We start from the raw sequence: 21,424 nt of genomic DNA, 5'->3' as shown, positions 1-21,424 counted from the left end.
CCTCAATACCAACTATGAAAGAAATTGGAATAGGTGGTATTGGACATAGGATGCCTTTATAACATTAGGCGTACAAGGTTAGGAATATAGGTGTGGTTACATTGAGATTTAAAACAATTTCTCAACGGAGCTAGAGGCTGATACAAAGTTAGCCTCTAACTCTTTGTTAGGACATTTAGAAGTGATATGTCTCGTTTGTTTACACTTGTTACATTTCATTTTGTTGGGATATTTGATCCAACAATTATTTGCCAAATGACCCACCTTTTTGCAATGGGCACATCTTACTTTGATCACTTGATGTGACAAAGCTTGTTCGATATTCGATGAAGTGGTTGCATTTGAAGATTCAACTCCTCCCTTTGGCCTCTTTTCTTCATCAAGACAAGATTGAATGACTCGTTCAAGGGTGGGATTAGGTATGTTCTTCAGGGTGGTGACTAAGGTAGGGTACACCTTCTTGACTGCTTTTTGCAAAATAGCCACTGCATTATCTTCATCCATTCTCGCATTCATTGATGCAAGTTGAGCCTTAAGGCCCTTCAAGTGAGAGATGAAGGCTCCAATGCCATCTCCCTCTGAGTTCCAAGCTGAAAAATTCAATTTTGAGTGAGATCTTGGAATTCTTATCACCACGAGCTCCATAGAGCTTATCAAGCTCATCCCATTTCTCCTTTGCAGTCGGAAGCTGGTCCACATGGTGAATGAGAGCCTCATCAAGATGAAGCATGATGATGGCGTGTGCCCTCTCATCATCTTTAATATCTTTAGCCTTAGTTCAATCAATAACCTTAGTGCCGGAGATGAATGGCCAAAAACCTTTGGACATCATCTTGTACTTGACAAGGACTTGCCAAGTGTGGAAGCCCTCTCCTGAGAACTTGCCAAGTGTGGAAGCCCTCTCCTGAGAACTTCTTAATTTGGGTGTTGTCCTTTGACATTGGGTATTGAAGGAGATTACTAGAGAGTAATGGGCTGATTTATGAAGAAGAAAAAACCAGAAATTTTTGATGTTTTGGCTTAAGTAGAAAGAGAAAGGCTTACGAGAGTGCAATAACCCTTAATCAAGTCAAGGATGTTGCAAAAAAAAAGGAGATTAAGATGGTAAATTTTATGGTTTAGCGCTTAGGGTTTGTGCCCAACCAATAATTTTGATGGAGATTAACTTCATTTTAATGTTAAAAAACACTTTGTTTGGTGATTAAGATCACCATTAGTGTTTAAAAACACGATTAGTGCTTAAGAGCACATTTCTAGCGTCTAATGACACTTGCATTAGTGATTAGATTCACCATTAGTGTTTAAGAACACTCTTAGTGTTTAAAAACACTTTGGAATAACTCCCTTTTGCTGGATTAGAAGCCTCATTAGTGTTAATCAACACTATTAATGCTCACAAGCACACTTTGAAAAGCTTTGTGCACTTGAAGATGATGTTGATGATGGAGCTTGATGAAAATGAGACCCATGGATACCTCATGGTGTATGGCCACCGCTTCAAAATCAAAAATTAGATTAGCAACAACAAGCCCTCACAAGAGCACTTAGGTGATTAGAGCAAAGAAGAGGGGATTAGAGCAAGAAAAAACTTGATTTTGAAGCTTTAATGGTGAGCTTTAATGGATTTCAAGAGGGCAGCCCTGGTTTTTCTCCTGTAGCAACCGCGTCGAGCGACCATTAGGGCTTAAATTCGAGCTGTAGACTCCTAAGCTATGGGCTTCAAAAGCCCTAAGCCAATGCAGCCTACAACCGCCTATACACGGCGTATTGTTGTATGACATCAGGCTGCGCAATAGAAACAGCGCCGAGTTGAACCAGTCGGAATGCCGCGGGGGAGAGAAGACAATTCGGCTGATTGGCTATACGAATGTGTGCGCCCGAGCCTCCTCTACAAGTTCTTAGTTGAACATTCCACGAGTTCTTTCCTCCACAAGTTGCTGGAGGGCCTCCACTGCCAGGAGGTTCAGCTCCACAAGGGAAAAGATAAGAAAATTGACCTATTCTACACCACAAAAGTGACCTACTCTTACCAAGCTCTAGATACCATGTTAAAATTCGTAGTGCTCATGCTAGATCAACTATGTGGAGGAGAGAGACTCACAAAATACAAGAAAATATCTTGCTTATTAAGTTGCTCAAATACAACTAGGCTTCTTGCTCCATACAAAATGCCTCCTAGCTTCACCTTTAAATAGATGAGCTAGTGGACCTTAAGTCCCATCACACACACACACTTCTCCTCCCCTTTTATATAACCTTAGTCTCTTAATACTCTGGTTATAATCAGATCACAATTGCAGTAGTAGAGGACCAAGCTAAAACAGCTTTCATAACGGAGTTTAGAGTGTTTGCCTTTCGCGTCATGGCCTTTGGCTTAACCAATGCACCTGCAACATTCCAACGATTGATAAACACAGCCTTTAAGGAATATCTAAGGAACTTTTGTGAAGCCTTCTTAGATGATCTTTGTGTTTATTCCTCTTGGGACGAGTACTTGATGTGTTTATGAAAAGTATTTGAAAGGTGTAAATTATATCGCATCTCATTGAATCCTTTCAAATGCCAATTCTGGGTTAAACACGAAGTTATTCCAAGGCATATAGTGTCCAAAAATGGGATTTCCACCGACAAAAGTAAAATCAAGGTCATTCAGGAATTGCCCCCACCCACCAACTATAAGGGAATTCAGCGCTTTATTATGGGCCATGTTGGTTATTATCGAAGGTTTATTTTATTCTCGCTGAGATAGCTCAACCATTATACAAGCTTCTCATCGAGTTTATTTGGACCGAAGATTGTGACCATGCATATGAGTTATTAAAGAAGGCCCTCGCGAGTGCTCCAATCTTGCGAATGCCTAACTGGTATTTAATCTTCCATGTGCATATTGATGCATCAAACTTTGCTATTGGGTGTGTACTAACTCAACTTGGAGAATATAAACTAGACTACCCCATTAGCTTTGCTAGTCGCCAGTTGAACGATGCTTAAATGAACTACAACATATGAAGGGTTGGTAATGATATATGCAGTAAAGAAATTTCGTTATTACCTTCTTGCCACCAAGTTTGTTTTCTATGTGGATCATCAAGCATTGTTGTATCTGGTGAACAAACCATGCTCCACAGGAAGAATCACACGATGGTTGTTGATTCTTCTTGAGTTTGATTTCACTGTTGTTGTGAGACCTAGTCATCATCAACTCCTGTAGGAGCTTCACCATTAGGTATACGAGACAAATGATCAGCCATGACATGTCTTTTGCATCACACTTCATCCACTCCCACCTTTGGTGAGAGGTATCATCTATACCTTTCTCAGATATTTCACATGTGCTATCCTGTAATTAAAACCGAATTGGGTCATATAGATGTACTAGCCACCCAGCGAGGGAAATGTTGAGGAATTAGAATGGCTAATTCGCCTATTGGCCACGACTGACCCCTACTCCGTATAGAGGACGTATCCCCGATAGCCCAAGTCTTTACTTTTCCATAGGATGACTATCCTTGCATTAGAGAGAGAGAGAGAGAGAGAGAGAGAGTTGGAGTTAGGGTTAGAGTTAGAGAGATAATTATGGAGAGAGAGCGAGAGAGTTGGAGTTAGAGATAGAGTTAGATAGAGAGAGAGAGAGAGATTTAGACAGACAATTAGAGATTAAGAGAAGAAGAATAAGAATAAGATATATTAATGTCTACAAAAGACCCAATGGGTCTATAAGACAAAAGGTGTACAATGTATTCATGGAATCTCATCATAGAAAAAAAAAGACAACATAACTAACACTAATCCCTAGGTAAATGTAATTAATTGTATGGATCATCATCGTCATCCTCATCATGGAGGATCACCATCATCATCCTCATCATGGAGGATCATCATCGTCATCCTCATCATCGTAATTAATTGTATGGATCATCATCGTCATCCTCATCATGGAGGATCACCATCCTCATCATGGATATAAAGTGGGTATAGAGGATACGGGGGTGAGTGTGGAGAGGGCGCTATCCAATCGATGTGTGGTAAGGATCCATAAAGGATGTCCACAGCATTATCGGTGACGAGGGGGCAAGGAAGGCCCCTAGATCGATAGGGCCGAGGAGAAGCTAGGACAAGGTAGCAGTTACTACAGATAGTCGATGGTGGGTGAGGATCTCATCAATCTAGGGCTAGCGAGCTTAGGCTGCTCAAGGTCTAAGAGGGTGAGGCCATTTAGCTCTCCGAAGTGCGGCGGCACAAGGTAGGGTAACTCAAATCGAAGGGGGGGGGGGGGGGGAGAGAGAGAGAGAGAGAGAGAGAGAGAGAGAGAGAGAGAGAGATGGTGGGCCCCTCATTGGTACTATGGTGGCCTTAACCGTCTGAGTGTCCACCTGCTATGGGCATAAAAAACTAGTGATGGTAGACTACGATGGGTGTGGGGGTCGAGGATCCATGAATAGTAACTCTCTATGTCGACGGATCTCCAATAGGAAGAGTGTAAGACAACACTAATGTAGATAATCCATCACCCGAGATAATGGCCTAGACACTCTCTAAATAGGCAATGGAATCTCTCCCCAATCTCATAATACATTGTGCACTAACAAATATAATGCTCCTTAGACTCTACTCCTCCATGGCACAATCTAGAGAGTTGGCACTCTCTAGGGATCTCTTCTACTTTGCCAACCTCAATCTCGATCTTATGGGATGAGACCCTGAGCAGCTGACCAAGTGATATCCTCATGGTATGTGACATGAAAACATCATCTAGGTACCCTAGCCTCTATATGAATCTATCCTTTGTAAGCCTTATAAAATGGACCGTAGTACTGCATCTTGGGTGGTAGGGGCTCCATAGCAAGTCATATTGAATTACTCAGTTCCTATCCACATGTGTGAGCCGACGAGTGTAGGGGTAGTAGGCCATACTGAAATGGGGGTAGTTGGCTCATCTGTAGTCCATGTGTGGTGAACCATGTTAGGGCAGAAGCATACTAGGATGGATGCACCCCTCTCTCTACTATCGCCCGAGAAGACTGTAGTGCCAAGTATGGTAATCATGGCGAATCCATGGGTAATATCCTATGTATGTACGTGACAATCTAGAATAAGGCCTCTACCACCATAGGCATTGTAGCAAACTCTACTCAAATGATATGGTGTGGGGTAGATGGTTTGCTGTGTATCAGTCTGGACAGTATATCTGTGGACGCACTATGCACTGCTAATTTGTCGTTGATAAGCATGGTGCCCATAATGGTGAGGGGTAGATGGTTTCTTGTGTATCGGTCTGGATAGCATGAAAATCTATGGACACACTATGCACTACCAATCTATCATTGATAAGCATGGTGCCTAGAATGGGGATGCATACATCATTATCAAAGTCACTAGTGTGTCCCTTAAGCTCCTAGAAGTGTTCTTGGTGGCATTGTCTCTCTACGAGGGCAAGTGTAGTGTATCCCCTAGTCCAACATGTCCTGTGATGCCTCTTTCTTTGAGAAGCGTCTACCAGAGCTCGTGAAAGTGAACACCAAGTAGACATATGAGTTTGCTACCTCCACTCTAGTGCCCATGTAGGTGATCTCTGTATGTTTCCTCACACTAGGGGAAGTATAAAATACCATGACCTTTGGTCTTTGTTGATTAACCTTGGTCTTCCCAAGGTTAACCAGCAAGCCCCTTTGTAAACAAAAGTCCTATAGGACATCTATGTGATTATGTAGTCCCTCTCTTGTGAGTTTGTAGTAAGCACTATATCATTAGCATATAAGAGAATAGACATAAGTATACCTGCTACTAGGGATGCCCCTCCACCTCCCACTATGTCAATAAAGCCTAAGATCTTATCAATGTATTACGGGCAGTTTTGTTTCAACCTAATAGTACTAGATATCTCCTTTAAGATTCCTTTAGGGCATCTCACCCTCCTAACCACTCACTCATATAGAGAAATAATGTCCCAAATCATGTCTGATGGAACCCAAGGATCTATAGGCATTGTTGGCGATCACACAACACCTTATCAAAGGCTTTGCAAAAACCCACAAAGCAGCAATAGAGGCATCGGTCATCAGTCTTGGCCTCCTTAATGAGACTCTTGAGTGTGAAGATGTGATCCAAGGTGGAGAAGGTCCGCCTGAACCTTGCTTGGCCCCGTGCTCTCTATGCCCCTCTCTCTCTTCCAATGACCTGAGCTCTGCCTCTAGCACAAATCCAAAGAGCTTGGCCAAGTATGATTGATCATGATGTTCTTAAAGTTATTGAGCTCCAGAGTGTCCCTAACTTTGTGTGTAGGTGAGATGATGTGTGATGACCAAGTGTGGGGAAAGCCTTTTGCCAATGCCCTATAAAACATGTAAGCCAAGAGGGGTGCCAGGGTGTTGGCTACATTTGATAGGTTCTCCGATCTAATCCCTTCATGATCTTGGGACGGGCCATTTTGGAGTTTCCAGATGGTCTTTTCCACCATGGTTGATGTTAAGAAAGTGGATGTAGTGGGGCAAGGTTTGGGTGGGTGTGGGAGTAGGAGTGGGGGCTGATTGGAATATGGAGGTGGGCATTGTTCCCTCAACCTATGCAAGGTCTCCTCAGAGTTGCCACTTAAGAAGAGTTGGTATATCTACCAGTATTGATTTATCACATATGCTTGTTTCTTGTGGGCGAGTGAGAGAGTGGTTACTTCTTTAAGCACATCACACTTGAGGATGTGATCTGTTGCTACCTCTTGCTTGTTGAGACAGGCACATGTGGTGTGGTACTCGCCATCATATCAATTATTCTGGTGCATGATACCCATTCAAGGCTTAGCATTAGAGCGCCGGGGGGGGGGTATATGGAAAGTTGGCTATGGTTGTCGAATGTATGGTGTTGGCGGTGAGTTGGGAAGTGAGGGTGGCAAGGAGAACTGATGGGTCCATATCTACCAAACCACAATCAATGTTGTTGGCATATATGTGGTCACGTTTATGTTTGAAGTGGATTTTGTTATAGCGAGAGATGGGTGGGGTTGGGCTGCGGTGGGGTAGTGAGCTGGGTAGTGTACAGGCAATGGAGAAGGAGAGGTAGGCATGGTCAGCTCCAAGAGGGCATGTGGGAATGGTGAACTTAGAGACGAGTGAAGCAAGCTCAAGGGTGCCCATAATATAATCCACCATGCTCAATACTTCACTATATGGAAAGCTTGTGAGTTCGCTAGATAGGGGCCACTATGCCATCCCATTATAAATAACGAGACCATGCTAAGAACCCAACACTAAGAGGTGCCTTCTCCATATCCAATGATAGCTCTAAGGTCCTAAGAAGCCCGCTACAACCCTGTGCCCTCTTGGTCAAGTGCTTGTAGTTTGATAAGGTCCTCAAAGCTATGTATCTGACATTGCTCCACTGTTGGTCCTAGCGTTAAAGTCCCCTATGAGAAGAACTTCACTAGTCCCAACATGGCTATCATCAAACAATGATACATAAGGGGACTGCTTCTTCTCCTTTGACTATGTGGTTAGGTTGTCTTGACTATCCTGTATAGCATGTCACGAAGTATCTAGTGCAAAGTAGCAAACCGCCACATGTATGTATGCTGGTGGGTGTAAGCTATAGCCTAACCCACATGTATTTGGCATCCTTATCCCACCTGAAGGCGCGACCTAAATAAGACCTCTTAAGCCTAGTACTCCTCCTATCCTACGGGTATGCCCACGGTAAGCCAACTCCCACTAGTAACATGAGGCAATCCCCTCTCTGAGGTTTGGTGTGTCTTTGTATATATATATATATATATATATATATATATATATATATATATATATATATATATATATATATATATATATATATACGTGTGTGTATACACACACACACACACATATATATATATAGACAGAGAGAGAGTTAGAGTTAGAGATATAATTAAAGAGAGAGAGAGAGAGTATGTGTGTGCTAGGATATATATATATATATATATATATGTATGTATGTATGTATGTATGTATGTATGTATGTATGTATGTATGTATATATATATATATATATATATATATATATATATAGTTAGAGAGGGAGAGAATGAGTTTTATATATATATATATATATATATATATATATATATATATATATATATATTCTATATGAATTGCATTATTCATACTATTTTGGGAGCTGCATATGGCAGCTCCCAACTGTCCCATGTGTCAGCTCCCCCTTCTTCCTATTCTATATATAACTTATTTTTGGGAGTTAGAGGGCTAGAGAGAGAGAGAAAGTTAGAGAGAGAGAGATAGACAATTAGAGAGAGAGAGAGAGAGAGACCGAGTGTTAAAATTAAAGACAGTGAGATCTAGTTAGAGAGGGTTCCACAGAGAGAGTTTCAACAAGAGTTTAAGTTAGAGTTAGAGAGAGAGAGGGTGAGTGTTAGAGTAAGAGAATTAGATAGAGAGTTAGAGAGAGAGAGAAGTAGAGAGAGAGATAGAGATAGAGATAGATATATATACATATATATGTATAGTTAAAGACATATATATATGTATGTATGTATATGTATAGTTAGAGAGAGAGAGAGAGAGAGAAAGAGAGTAAATTAGAGATGGGGAGAGAGAGACAGAGAGAGTTAGAGAGATAAAGAGAGAGTGTTAGAGTTAGAGAAAGAGTTTCTCTCCACACTACTCATGTTATTATTCACACTATTTTGGAAGATTCGGTGTGGAAGCTCCCCTTTCTTCTCCTCTTCTCTTGTTCACTATTTTGGGAGCTTCCGTGTGGAAGCTCCCCCTTCTTCTCCTCTCTTCTTCTCTTCACTTCTCCTCACTTCTTCTCCTCTCTTCTTCTCTTCACTTCTCTTGTATATCTATATTCTATATCTTCTCCGCACTATTATTCATGCTAATTTGAAGCTGCATGTGGTGGGTCTCATGACTGCCCCACGTGATAGCTCCCCCTTCTTCTATATACAACTTAATTGGGAGTTTGAGGGTGAGAGAGAGAGAGATTTAAGGAAAGTTAGACACACACACACACACACACACATATATATATACATACATACATACATACATACATACATACATATATATATACATATATATATATGTATGTATATCATACATACATACATACATACATACATATATATATACATATATATATATGTATGTATAGATATACATACATATATATATATGTATATATATATGTATGTATGTATGTATGTATGTATGTATGTATGTATGTATGTATATATGTGTGTGTGTGTGTGTATACATACATACATACATACATACATACATACATACATACATATATATATATATATATATATATATATATATATATATATATATATATATATATAGAGAGAGAGAGAGAGAGAGAGAGAGATAAAGTTAGAGAGAGAGTTGAAGAGAGTGAGCTAGAGAGATTTAGAGAGAGAGAGAGAGAGTTAGAGAGATTTAGAGAGATAATTATAGAGAGAGAGTAGGAGAGAGCTAGAGAGAGAGAGAGAGAGAGAGAGAGAGAGAGAGAGAGAGAGAGAGAGAGAGAGTTAGAGGGATAGTTAGAGAGATTTAGAGAGATAATTAGAGATTGAGATAGAGTGTTAAGTAAGGTATATATTAGAGATCTTGTAACCTTCAAGAACCATTCTTGAGAGGATGCTTGTTGGATGCTTGAAAAGGGTTTTCCATAGTTACCATACCTTAAAAAAATTTGAGTCTCCTATTGTTGATGCAACAAGGCTAGATTCTAAAACTCAAGGAGACCCACGATCCATGAAGGGGTATCTTTTGAACAATTATCTTGAGAAATAGGGAAAGACTTGTACCTTTATGCCATCCATGAGACCGCAAGAATCTGGACTTAATTCTTTAAAAACCTTTCACTCCCATTTGGGCTTAGAAGGCACAAAATCACTTCAATCCGAGCACCTATCTTTGGCCATCCAAAAAGCCAGAAAGATATGATAGGGATGAGTGATGTTCTTTTTGCCCTATTCTCACACTCACCTTGGGAGAATTCCTGGTGAGAGACCTCGGTCTTTGGCTACACATGACAGAATGGATGGATACAAGATTTGCCTCAAATCTTAACAAGGAATTTGACACAGAATGTGAGGAAAGCAATGATATAAAGAATCCTAGGAAGAACTATGAGGTTGTGTCTTCAATAAATAGGTTACACAAATATTTTGAGGGTGAAGAGCTTAATGCTACCATGCCATTGAGACTAGGAATAAGAACATCTAAAGCTATCCTAGATGATAGTGTAGGACTTAATATAGTTACGAAAATATGAGGAAAATATAGTGGGAGAATTGGGAGTCGCCACCCTTGCCTCCAATAACCTTAAAATCAAGCTAGCTCTGACAAAAATCTTACCTTGCCCATGGGCATGGTTAGCATCAACAAGTTGTGCTCGTGTGGATTGATCTTTGATTATGCCTTTGCTATCATGGACTTCAAAAAGCCTACGATGTATGATGTGATCTTAGGAAGACCATTTATGAGACAACTTAGAACGATCCACGACTGGGGAATTCACCATTTCTATTTGTGCAAAAAAGAAGTGACCATGAAGGTCAATCTCAAAAATTGGAGTCACCACCCAATTACAAAGCATCTTGTAGAGGATGAAGACTCTGTCACACCACTGATTGAAGTGAAGAAGAGGAAACTAGAAGTGTGTGTCTTTTTGAAAAATCCCAATCTAATGGTCTGTCACTTGTGAAAATAAAGCTCAATCTTCTCCAGCCTAGTGAAGATGAAAATTGGCTCCATATTTTTGCAATAATAGATACATACCCAAAACTGGGGATTCTTGTTTTTGCGATGTTAATAGTAAATAAATCACCCCTATCATGACCATGGAATCTATCTAAAGTCCTAAGACCCTAATTAGATTATACCAAAAACTCAGCCCTATGTAACTATAAGCTTGAAAACTCCTTAAGGCACTAGATACTTTGTTGCATCCTTAAATCCCCTAGGGAATTTAAGCATGGTTCAAACAAGCATTGTTGAACTAAGTAGAGGCTTAAAAAAGAGGAAAAAAGTGAAGACTATCAAAATCCTATCAGATGACCATGACTAGCTCTGTTACCTTGGAGATGTGGAAACCCATGAAGACTTGTGTCGAAGGTGGGAAGTCGATAGGGAAGGAGGAGCACAACCATCACAAACACCTACCTTCTTATGCAAGGACAAAGTTCTCCCTCATCTTGATCAACCCTAATAACCAGAAAAACTTAGCCTTTTGGCTAGGTGGAGACGAAACTAAGAATTAGCAAGGAAAGACATAGAAACCAAAGAAAGACCCAGAATTGGCAAGGAAAGACATAAAAGCCAAAGAAAGACAAGAAAAACTCAAATGAAGACGCCAGACGTTGCACACAAATATGGCTAAACTTGTGGGAATTGAGAAGAAAGAAGAGGAATGGAAAGTTAAGCCCACATGGTTGTGGTTACATATGCTAGAGAGTAACAACTTTCAAGCAAACTAGTTCTTCTAGATTTCAATCCGTGCAAACCACAACCTAATCTCTTAGAGACTTGGACTTCTCTTAGGCAAACCTCCATTATCTTCAATAGCAACACCTAAGTGAAACCAACTGGAAAACAAATGATCAATTATTTGTGGTATTTAACATAACATACCACCCAAATAGAAGGTAAATTTTTGTGATGCTAGGCTCCTTTAACACTAATGTCTAATGAAACTTAGACTTCTCTTAGGAAACCTCCATTGTCTTTATTAGCAGCAGCCCAAGTGAAACCAGTTGGAAACTACATGGTCAATTGTTTGGGTGTGTAAAATGGTATTTGACATAGCAAACCATCTAGTAGAAAAGGTAAACACTATCAAAAGAGCTTTTGCTTTGGGAAATTGGATGGGCCATTATAGATGTACAATTGATTGGGAATCTTGAACTACTTCATTGAAAGTTTTTGGACAAGTCAATATTCTACTATTAGAGGATGAAACTCTAAACTTTTTTGATAAAGAAACTCTTTTGGCTATGCCCTAGAACGCACTGCTTATTGAAGGCTCTTGAGAATGATGTGGACTTGCCAAGTTGTGATCAAACATTTCACATAAACAAATCATCATCAAGGCCTCAACATAAACAAAAAGTCCTAAGGTAACCCTAGGCACAAAAAATCACAACATTGGCTACCTTCTTAGAGCTCAAAATTGTCTCCCTAATGACTTGATTTGGGTGTGCAAAGATACCAAAGCTCAAAAATAATACACCTGACAACCCAGGAAACCTAAATCCAAAAGAAAATGTGCTTCAAGCAAAGAGACTGCAATTGCAACTCACCAGGGTCACCAGGGTCACTTGACAAGTGTGGGTCCTAAAGGCATTGTTTTTAGCTCAAGGTTATTATGAGGAAACGTTACCAAAAACCTCTATCTGATAAGCCACAAGTCCCCTTTGGACAAACTAGACCTCCTCCAAAGTGTTGACAAAATTATCACACAAGGTCTATTTTTTATGTTATCTTGCAGGTCAATCCTAGTGAGAATTCCTCCCACATGAATATTGTGCAATTAACAAACCCCTTAAAAAGGACCTAACATGGTACATTTGGCCTTACAATTGATCAAATTGCTCCTTTCCAATAAACTTTCACCCAAAAGGTTACAACTCATTCACAATTGTGTAAAACATTTTGCTTCTAGGCTATTAATATGTGTCATGGATGTGTTGAGACCGTAAATTCACAAAGGAGGACTCTTGTAGAAAGCAAAGATCTTGTTAAAAGATATTGAAAGCTGCTTCAACATAATAACCTCTTTTTCTTTGAACACCCAGGCTTGTGCAAGAGTACCTCACTTACACACTGAGCACATAGAATAGAGACCTCGTTTGCCGATAGCCCATAGACCCTTATTGATTTCCCTTACTAAGTTTCTTGCACATCATGACATATTTGCATTATACATAAGGAGGGCACTACATTATCAGGTGTAGACATTAGACACAATGAATGACCCATGCACAAAATCCTTATGTAGTAGGGTTTCTTGCGGGGCACATTAAAGGTGATGGTTCAAGACAGTATGTTCGGAGTCCTCAATGCTCACAACATAGCATGCATATGAATAGTCAAATTAGAATGGAGCATAACATAAATGACAAGATTGGCAAGAGTGACAAGAATGCTGGACAACACTTGTATTACTCCAAGACAATGTTACATGCCCTTCATTGTACTATGTGCACCCCACAGTGGTCAAAGTGTAGCTGAAATTGGCAAGTTACTATAGCACTCAAGGTTAAGGATAGGATGTAGTATAAAGGATGAAGCATGAAGGATGAGCTAAGCGACCATTTAAATGAATCCTACAAGACATGGCAGAGTTGCTAGAGTCAGTGGCATCTCTTATCTTTAGTGGGTTCCATCGGAGTGACAGGTCTTCAGAGTTGAATCTCCTATCTTCGACAAATGCTTGTTAGAGTGTCATTGTGGTGCCTGTGGATGGCTCCACCGCGGTCATCGCTAGGGAACTCGTGGACTACTGACACAAACACTAGGGTTGGGGGAAAGGGATTGTGGATCCTCTCAAAGATGTATACCCGCCAAGGATGAGTCGACTTCACTGGGGCTAGACATGTAACACCTAAGCTCTACACTGTCTACTACCGTGCGCTTCGACCACCACCTAACACCGCAGTATCCCTACAGGCCTCCACTCACACCACACCCACCAATTGACCACTCACTCACGACCCTGCCTTGGGAAAGGGAGAGGGCTGTTGCCTCCATGAGTACCCTCGGAGTTGGCCATGCACGTTGTAATGCCACTGGTAGCCGGAGGACCCAATGGTTGGAGATGTCAGACGACACCGGCGGTAACGGTGGTCGGAGGGCACCGGCGGTGACGGCGGCCGAAGATGTCAAAGGTGATAGTGGGAGGATTTGCTCTTGGTGGAGTGTGGAAGACCTGGCTTCCTATCCACAAGTCGCCCACTTATACTCAATTCACCGTTCTGGTGAATGCCATAGAAAAGACATGTGGTTCTCTAGCAAGCTAGACTCCGAGCAAAACATCCCCAACAGACAGGCTCCCAGGTATACCTCATAGAATGATCTTTCCGAGAAAAACATCCAGCAAAAGCAGGCTCCCAAGCATACCTCATACAATGATCTTTCTAGGCAAACCTTCTAGAGAGATACACAAGTAATAAAAACGATTCAATTGGGCTCCTGGGCAACTTCATCCAGTAAGCTACCTATGGAAAAAATGATTAAATTGAGCTCCTGGGCACTTCATCCAGCAAGCCATTTCTGTGTGTTACCTATTTGTATTACCACTGCAGTTGCTTGCATCCAGCAAGCTATCGCTACTTGTATTACCACTGTCGTCCCTCGAGCAAAGCATCCGACAGGAAGGTTACTCTTACACCAACAAAAGCACAAAACCAATCTAAACAATAATCACTAGCCACTTCGTCCCAGGCAAAACTTTTGGCACGAAGTCCAGGCATATATAAAGATACAAAGTTTGCTCATAAACTTCCACAGGAAATGGCCATACCAAGGGCTCTACAGTCAAAGGGTTGAGAAGAGCTGCACATGTTGTGTGCCCTTGAGAGTTTCTTTGCAACCTATCTGCACCCCATGCTAGAAGCTCTTTTACACATTCAATTGACCCACCTCGGGCCGCAAAAGGCATGCTCCCAAATCAGAGGCTGCCTCAAGATTATCTAAAGGCAGTGGAGGTGCCCAACCACTGTTTGCAATGTAGTGCATGCAAGTCCTCCCACGGGATGCATCAAAGATGAGGACATTAGCTCCCGATTCCACCAATATCTCAATGCAAGCTACTCTTCCATTCTTGCAAAAAGAAAACCTCAATGGTGTTTGTTTGTGATAATTCAATGCATCCACCATATCCCCATTCTCCAAAAAGCAGCGAAAGCATATCAAGTTGGCCATGGGAAGCTGCATAGTGGAGAGGAGAGAGGGGGGTCGCGCGAATGAGAGAGAGGGGGGGAGTGGTCGGTGAGCTGAGGGGGTGAGTGACGGTGGGGGAGAGAGATAAGGGGGGGGTGTGTGGTCAGTGAGGGAGAGAGATAAAGGGGGGGGAAAGACGTATCTCTTTTGTTATTGTTTTTTTTTCTACCTTGTTGGTTGGGGAGAGGGTGGGGGTGCACAGGAGAGAGGGGGGAGAGGGAGTGACGAAGTAGAGGGAGAGAGGGGGGTGAGGTAGGAGAGGTGGTGGAGATATGGGGTGAGTGATGGTGGGGGAGAGAGATAAAGGGGGGGGGGTGTGGTTGGTGAGGGAGATAGATAAAGGGGGGGGGAAAGAGACGTTTCTCTTTGTCTTTGTTTTTTGTTTTTTTTGTGTGTGTTTTGTTTTGTTTTTGTTTTTTTGGCTTGTTGGTCCGAGACAAGGTGGTGTAGATAGGGGGGTCGCAAGGAGACATAGGGAGGAGAGGGGATGGTGAAGGAGAGTGGGGGGAGAGGGGGTGGCGAAGTAGAGGGAGAGGGAGGTGAAGGAAGGGAGAGAGGGGTAGCGAAGGCAAGTAGGGGGTCGGGTGAGAGGGAGAGGGTGGGGAGTGAAGGAAGAGGGGGGCGACTCTGAGAGAGAGAGAGAGAGAGAGAGAGAGAGAGAGAGAGAGAAGGGGAGGGGGTGGTCGGTGGGGGGTGCGCAGGGGGTCGCGAGAGAGAGTGAGAGGGAGGGTGATCGGGCTAGGCATGGGGGGGGTAGACACGAGAGAGGAGAGGGGGGTGATGGGTGAGCATGGAGAGAGGGGTGGTGGCCATAAAGGAGAGGGGGAGGGAGGGGGTCGAAGGAGAGGGAGAGATTGGGTAGGGTGCACAACGAGAGGGGGGGTGGCCATAAAGGAGAGGGGGAGGGAGGGGGTCGAAGGAGAGGGAGAGATTGGGTAGGGTGCACAGCGAGAGGGGGGGTGATCTGTGGGGGGTGCACAGAGAGAGTGAGGGGGAGAGGGTGGTCGGTGGGGGGTGCACAGCGAGAGTGAGGGGGAGAGGGTGGTCGGGTGAGAGATAAGGGGGGAGTGTGTGTGTGGTCGATGAGGTGAGGGGATGAGTGACGGTGGGGGAAAGAGATAAGGGGGGGGTGTGTGGTCGGTGAGGTGAGGGGGTGAGAAAGATGGGGGAGAGAGATAAGGGGGAGGTGTGGTCAGTGAGGTAAGAGAGGGGGAGGGGGTCGGGCTGGTCGGGTGAGGTGAGGTGAGAGACTCTCCAAGACCCTACTCTCAATAGCTATGTCCTATATTCAATAGGTACCAGCCTCCTCCCTTACATCATCTAATGTTTGCTATCTCTTCCTCATGTAGTCAATAAAGATTTACCATCTCATACTCATACTCCTATGGTAATTAAGCCAATGGCTCGTCTCGGTGGTGATGAATATGTCCTCATCCACAATGGGGGTTGTGGAGAGCTTAGAAACCTCCTCTCATAGAGGGTTTCCAAGTCTACATCTTGCTAAGGAGACTTGGAGAATAAGTGAATCATGTGCCAACTCGGCCTTGCAAGCAAGGACGTGGCTATGGCAGAGATAATCATGGACCATAATAAGTGACGCTTGGCCTCCATGTAGAGACCCACAATTCTTTGGTGAGAAATAGTAATACCATGGATCCTCCTAGGCCGCCTACATGATACCATGGACCCTCCTAGGGTACCTATGTAATAATACTAATCCATTGTCGTTTCCAAGGGAGGTATTAGAAAGGAGAAGGATGGCGATGCAAGTGGGGGGCGAGGAGAGTCCCCAAAGAGGACCTAGAGCAAAGCTAAAGACCAAAAGTGAAGACCATGGTCGATGGCAATGGGAGCAATGGGGGAGGTAGGTACAAGAGGAAAAAACATATGGTGGCAGCATCGGTGAGGAGAAATGGGGTGGATGAAACGTGCACATATGTGGCTCCCATATGTTGAGATTCCTTTTTGCTTTCAAGCTCTCCTTAAAGCAAGGACCAACAAGGAGATAAAGTACCAAAGCACGCATTGGTACCGCCTACAAGTATGTAGACAGTGTTTTCATATAAAAGGCATTTTTATATTAAAAATTAATTTCATACCAAAAATATTCACATGAAATATGTTTATACAATATGTAAAGGCAAAAAAAAAAGTAAAATTTTTGATGTATCAACAATAATTTGTATAAATCATATGAGCAAACATATAATTCAAGTGTCCTGAAAGGTAGAGCTTCCTTTGCCTGGATGGAGGTAAGAAGAAGATAGCCTTTGCAATGGTTCTCTCTCACAAAAGGTGGATGGAGAAGAAGCTAATGAGATGGAGAAGCCTATCCATCAAGCAAGCAATTCAATAGAACACAAGCAAGAGGGTAGGGAGAAGAAGGGGAGCTCATAAATATTCTATTTACAAGGGAATGAATATGTATTGCTCAATGTCAAAAATGACTTATATACAGATGATAAGCTTTTACACTAGGCCATATAAAACTTGAAAATGGTCGCAGGCCGCTAGTTCTAGCTATAAGCAAGTATGCATGTGAAGTTAGTGACTTCCTAAGACCAATATTTACAAAGTAAGCATCTATCTTGTTTTGGTACCATGCCTGAGGGCCTGTTTTCGCATGTGAAATAAATTGGATTGTCAAATTTGAATAATGCAACTCAGTTCTACATGTAACAAGAAATAATAAAGATATGGGCTCTTGAAAATTGTAGAAGGAGAACTTTTTATTAGAAATTTTCTTTAGTCATACATAATTAAAGATTTACTTCGAGCTTTAGTCCATGGCTTTAAGCATTCCCTTTTATGAAACAAATGACTGATATGCATAATGGTCGTGTGTGTTATCCCTAGTCAATTATGTACAATGTATGCCCAATTGATGCCTACCCACTACCTTTTAAAAAAAGGCCACATTTTATCATCTTTTGAGTGCAATGTGAAATATCATATGAATAAGCACATGTCCTTTTGGGATGTCTAGTATCAACACCTTGAAGGCTACTATGCTTATGTGACACAATCATTTCATTTTGATTGCTCACAACATGGTTATACCTATAGCATCGTAGATTTCATTTATTGTTTCATGTTGTCATAAGCCTATGTACTTTGAATTATGTATGGAATGACATGTAGTAGTATGTGTAGAGTAAATAATGGAATGAATGTGTAGAGTAAATAATGGAATGAATGTGACAAGATTGTGAGTTCAATAAGAGTATGCCAATAACATCCTATACTCCTATCTATAGTGGTGTCCTTGTTGTCAAAATGTATTGCTTTTCACAAAGGTTGAGTGTAGGAAACGTACTAGAGCATTTTTTTTCACATGGAAGATGAGTGAAAAGCTTACTAATGTCGTAAAAAAGAGGTGTATTGAAAGGAATGCTCCATGGTCTCATGCGATATTCTGATGTTAAAATTAAAGTTTACATTTCGTTTGAGAAAGCTACTACCTCCTTGTAATATACTTCTTTCTTCTTTTTAAAAAGTGGATTGTACAAGGTGAATGATTTTAACAGAGTTTGAAGACTCTTACGTTGTAATTGTTGTGTTAAAATATAACACATGTGTTATAAAAATCTAGAGGAGATGTGAATGAGAAACATCTCTTTCGTGGTCTATGGAGAAAACCAGAGACATCTCTTTCTTCTTCGGAAAGGGAAGCTGTGAAATAGTAGCGTATTGATCCATAAACATAAGTTAGTTTCTATTACTTTCTTGGATGGCAAGGGGAGGTGTGAAGCTAATAAATTACTTCCTTCGTTCGATGGGAAGGGAGGGTGTGAAGCTAATATAGTTTTTTCTATGGCAAGGGCAGGTGTGAAGCTACAAGGAACAATTTTCTTGTCATGGCAAGGGAAGGTGTGACAGATCAGCTTTAGGATTAACAAATTCCAGGCACAACGGGATCAAGGGGTGGTTGGGTACTAAACTTGGGGAGAGCGCAGAAACGGCCTTTTGCTTTTGGCGGCTTCTTCAAAAGTGAGTAGGATGAGTTGGCGGGAGCATTTCTTTTGGGCACCAAGGCAAAAGGACCGCGGGCCCCGGCAAAGTAGTGTGAGTAGGCAAGCACGAGGGTGACGTGGAGGCGGAAGGGACGGGCGATGATGAAGAGGGCTGTTGGAAGACGTGGCGAGGTCGGCACAGAAATCAAGCGGCGTTAGATGAGGCTGTCCACGTAGGCGAAAGTACAGCTGGCGGGAAGGTAGGCCAGGGGGAGGAGAATATTAATAATAGTGTGGCGGCCAGCTGGCGGATGTGTTGTGGGGAGGAGGCCCGAGGGGTCCGCGGCTCAACCTCGTGCTAATCGTTCTCACCAAGCATTTTCTGTTTGTTGGAGCTCTTCTGCATGTCTATACCTCAAGTCAATTGCGCTTCCCTTGGTCATTGCCCAAACCTGTAGCTAGGTGCCCAGCATTGCATGAGACATTAGAATGAGGCGGCCTCCCGTCTTGCTCCTCCTCCTGTTTTGCTCAGCTTTACGCGTTTCTCTTGCCACCACCCAGATTTCTGATACAGACCCCGACCCTGCTTTGTTCGAAAACGAGCGGCTCCGGCGAGCGTTCATTGCTCTGCAAGCATGGAAAAAAGCCATACTGTCCGACCCCTTCAATATAACCTCCACATGGGTGGGTGCCAACGTTTGCAACTACACAGGGGTCTTCTGCGAGCCCTCCATAGACGACCCTTGCGAGCTGGCCGTGGTGGGTATCGACCTCAACCGTGATGACTTGGCGGGCACCCTCCCTGAAGAGCTCGGCCTCCTGACAGACCTCGTCTTGTTTCACCTTAATTCAAATCGATTCTGTGGTGTCCTGCCCTCAAGCTTCCCCAACCTCAAGCACTTGTTTGAGCTTGACCTCAGCAACAACCGCTTCGTTGGCGCCTTCCCATTGGTCGTCCTAGCCCTCCCCAGCCTCTACTACCTCGACATCAGATTCAATGAGTTCGAAGGTCCCCTTCCATCTCACCTTTTTGAGAAGAAGCTTGATGCTCTGTTCGTCAATAACAATCGGTTCACTCAGAGCATCCCTCCTAACTTGGGTAATTTGCCGGCCTCTGTCGTCGTCTTTGCCAATAACAAGCTTTCCGGCTGTGTCCCCCCTAGCATCGGCAACATGGGCTCTACCCTGAATGAGGTTCTCTTCATCAATAATAATCTTTCCGGCTGCCTCAACCCCGATATCGGACAGCTCCGTAACTTGACGGTCTTGGACGTTAGCTTCAATCAGCTGTCTGGCTCCCTGCCGGAAACTATCGCCGAGATGGTAAGCTTAGAGCAGCTAGACGTTGCCGACAATCTTTTCACCGGTGAGGTTCCGCCCGAAATCTGTGCGCTGCCGAAACTGCAGAACTTCACTTACGACAACAATTTCTTCACCAGCGAGGCGCCCAACTGTCTGGCGTTGCCGGCGTTCAACGACAGGGAGAACTGCATTCCAGGACGGCCGGCGCAGAGGCCCTTCAAGGACTGTGGGGCCGTTTTGGCTCACCCGAAGAGCTGTGATCAGTTTGTGTGTGGGCCGCCGGCACCACCTCCATCGCCTCGCCCGCCTCCCTCACTTCCGTCACCCCCGCCGCCTCCGGCGTCCCCCCCTCCTCCTCCGCCTACATGTCCGAAGAAACAATCGCCACCGCCGCCACCTTCACCACCCCCGCCCACTTTGCCTCCACCGCCACCGCCACCATCACCCCCGCCACCTTCACCACCCCCGCCAACTTTATCTCCTCCTCCAGTTTATCCGTCTCCTCCACCACCCCCGCCAATTTATCAGTCTCCCCCACCTCCTCCTCTCGTTTATCCATCCCCTCCACCACCTCCGCCAATTTATCCATCGCCTCCACCTCCTCCTCAACACCACCACCATCCCCACCCTCCCCCTAGCCCCCCTTGTGATGAACCTCCCCCTCCTCCTCCCCCTTCACCCCCTTGTGATGAGCCCCCACCTTCCCTCCCACCCCCTTCCTCTCCTCACCATCACCTCCCCACTTCTCCTCCTTACTAAATCACATAGCATTTCCTCTCATTAGTTTTTAACAATTTCAAAATTTCCCTTATTATATATCTGAAAATTGTGTGTTGCCTTGTCAGTTTTAACGTTGGTAATAATTTCCATTATTCTCGAATTTGCAATTTGAATTGTTATTCCGTTATCCGCCCAATTATATCTTCCAAGCCGTTGCTTAGTTTCTCGGGAACCCATACATGCGACACTGTACATAAAGTCTACAGGTTTCTCAGCTCCGTGCCACGCCTTAGTCAGCCTGCTACCTGATCAGGATTCAGGACGCCCAAGGCCCAGGCCCCAAAGCCCTTGCCCGAAAAAATTCCATCTAAATAAATTGACTTGGGCAATTTAGTAACATTTGATCTTATTTTCTCGATTTAAATGGTGTATTTCACAGTCAAAACGCCCAAAAGTGCATCTTCTGCAATATATATATGATATATATTATGTGTGGGTTGAGAGGAATTTGTCAAT

General features: G+C 43.2%; 1 protein-coding gene across 1 annotated transcript; it reads left to right on the top strand.

Annotated features, from left to right (window-relative positions):
* Positions 1–19,246: 19,246 nt before the first annotated feature.
* LOC147616318 (leucine-rich repeat extensin-like protein 7) lies at positions 19,247–21,075 on the top strand. The gene has a single exon (XM_086777385.1). It carries the CDS (start codon positions 19,376–19,378, stop codon positions 20,945–20,947), a length of 1,572 nt encoding a protein of 523 aa, XP_086633511.1. The 5' UTR covers positions 19,247–19,375; the 3' UTR covers positions 20,948–21,075.
* The last annotated feature ends 349 nt before the right edge of the window (positions 21,076–21,424 follow it).

Source organism: Cibotium barometz, chromosome 38, assembly GCF_041138505.1.
Source record: "Cibotium barometz isolate CiBa-2024 chromosome 38, ASM4113850v1, whole genome shotgun sequence".
Taxonomy (NCBI): domain Eukaryota; kingdom Viridiplantae; phylum Streptophyta; class Polypodiopsida; order Cyatheales; family Cibotiaceae; genus Cibotium; species Cibotium barometz.
This window is presented reverse-complemented; position numbering and strand designations above follow the sequence as displayed.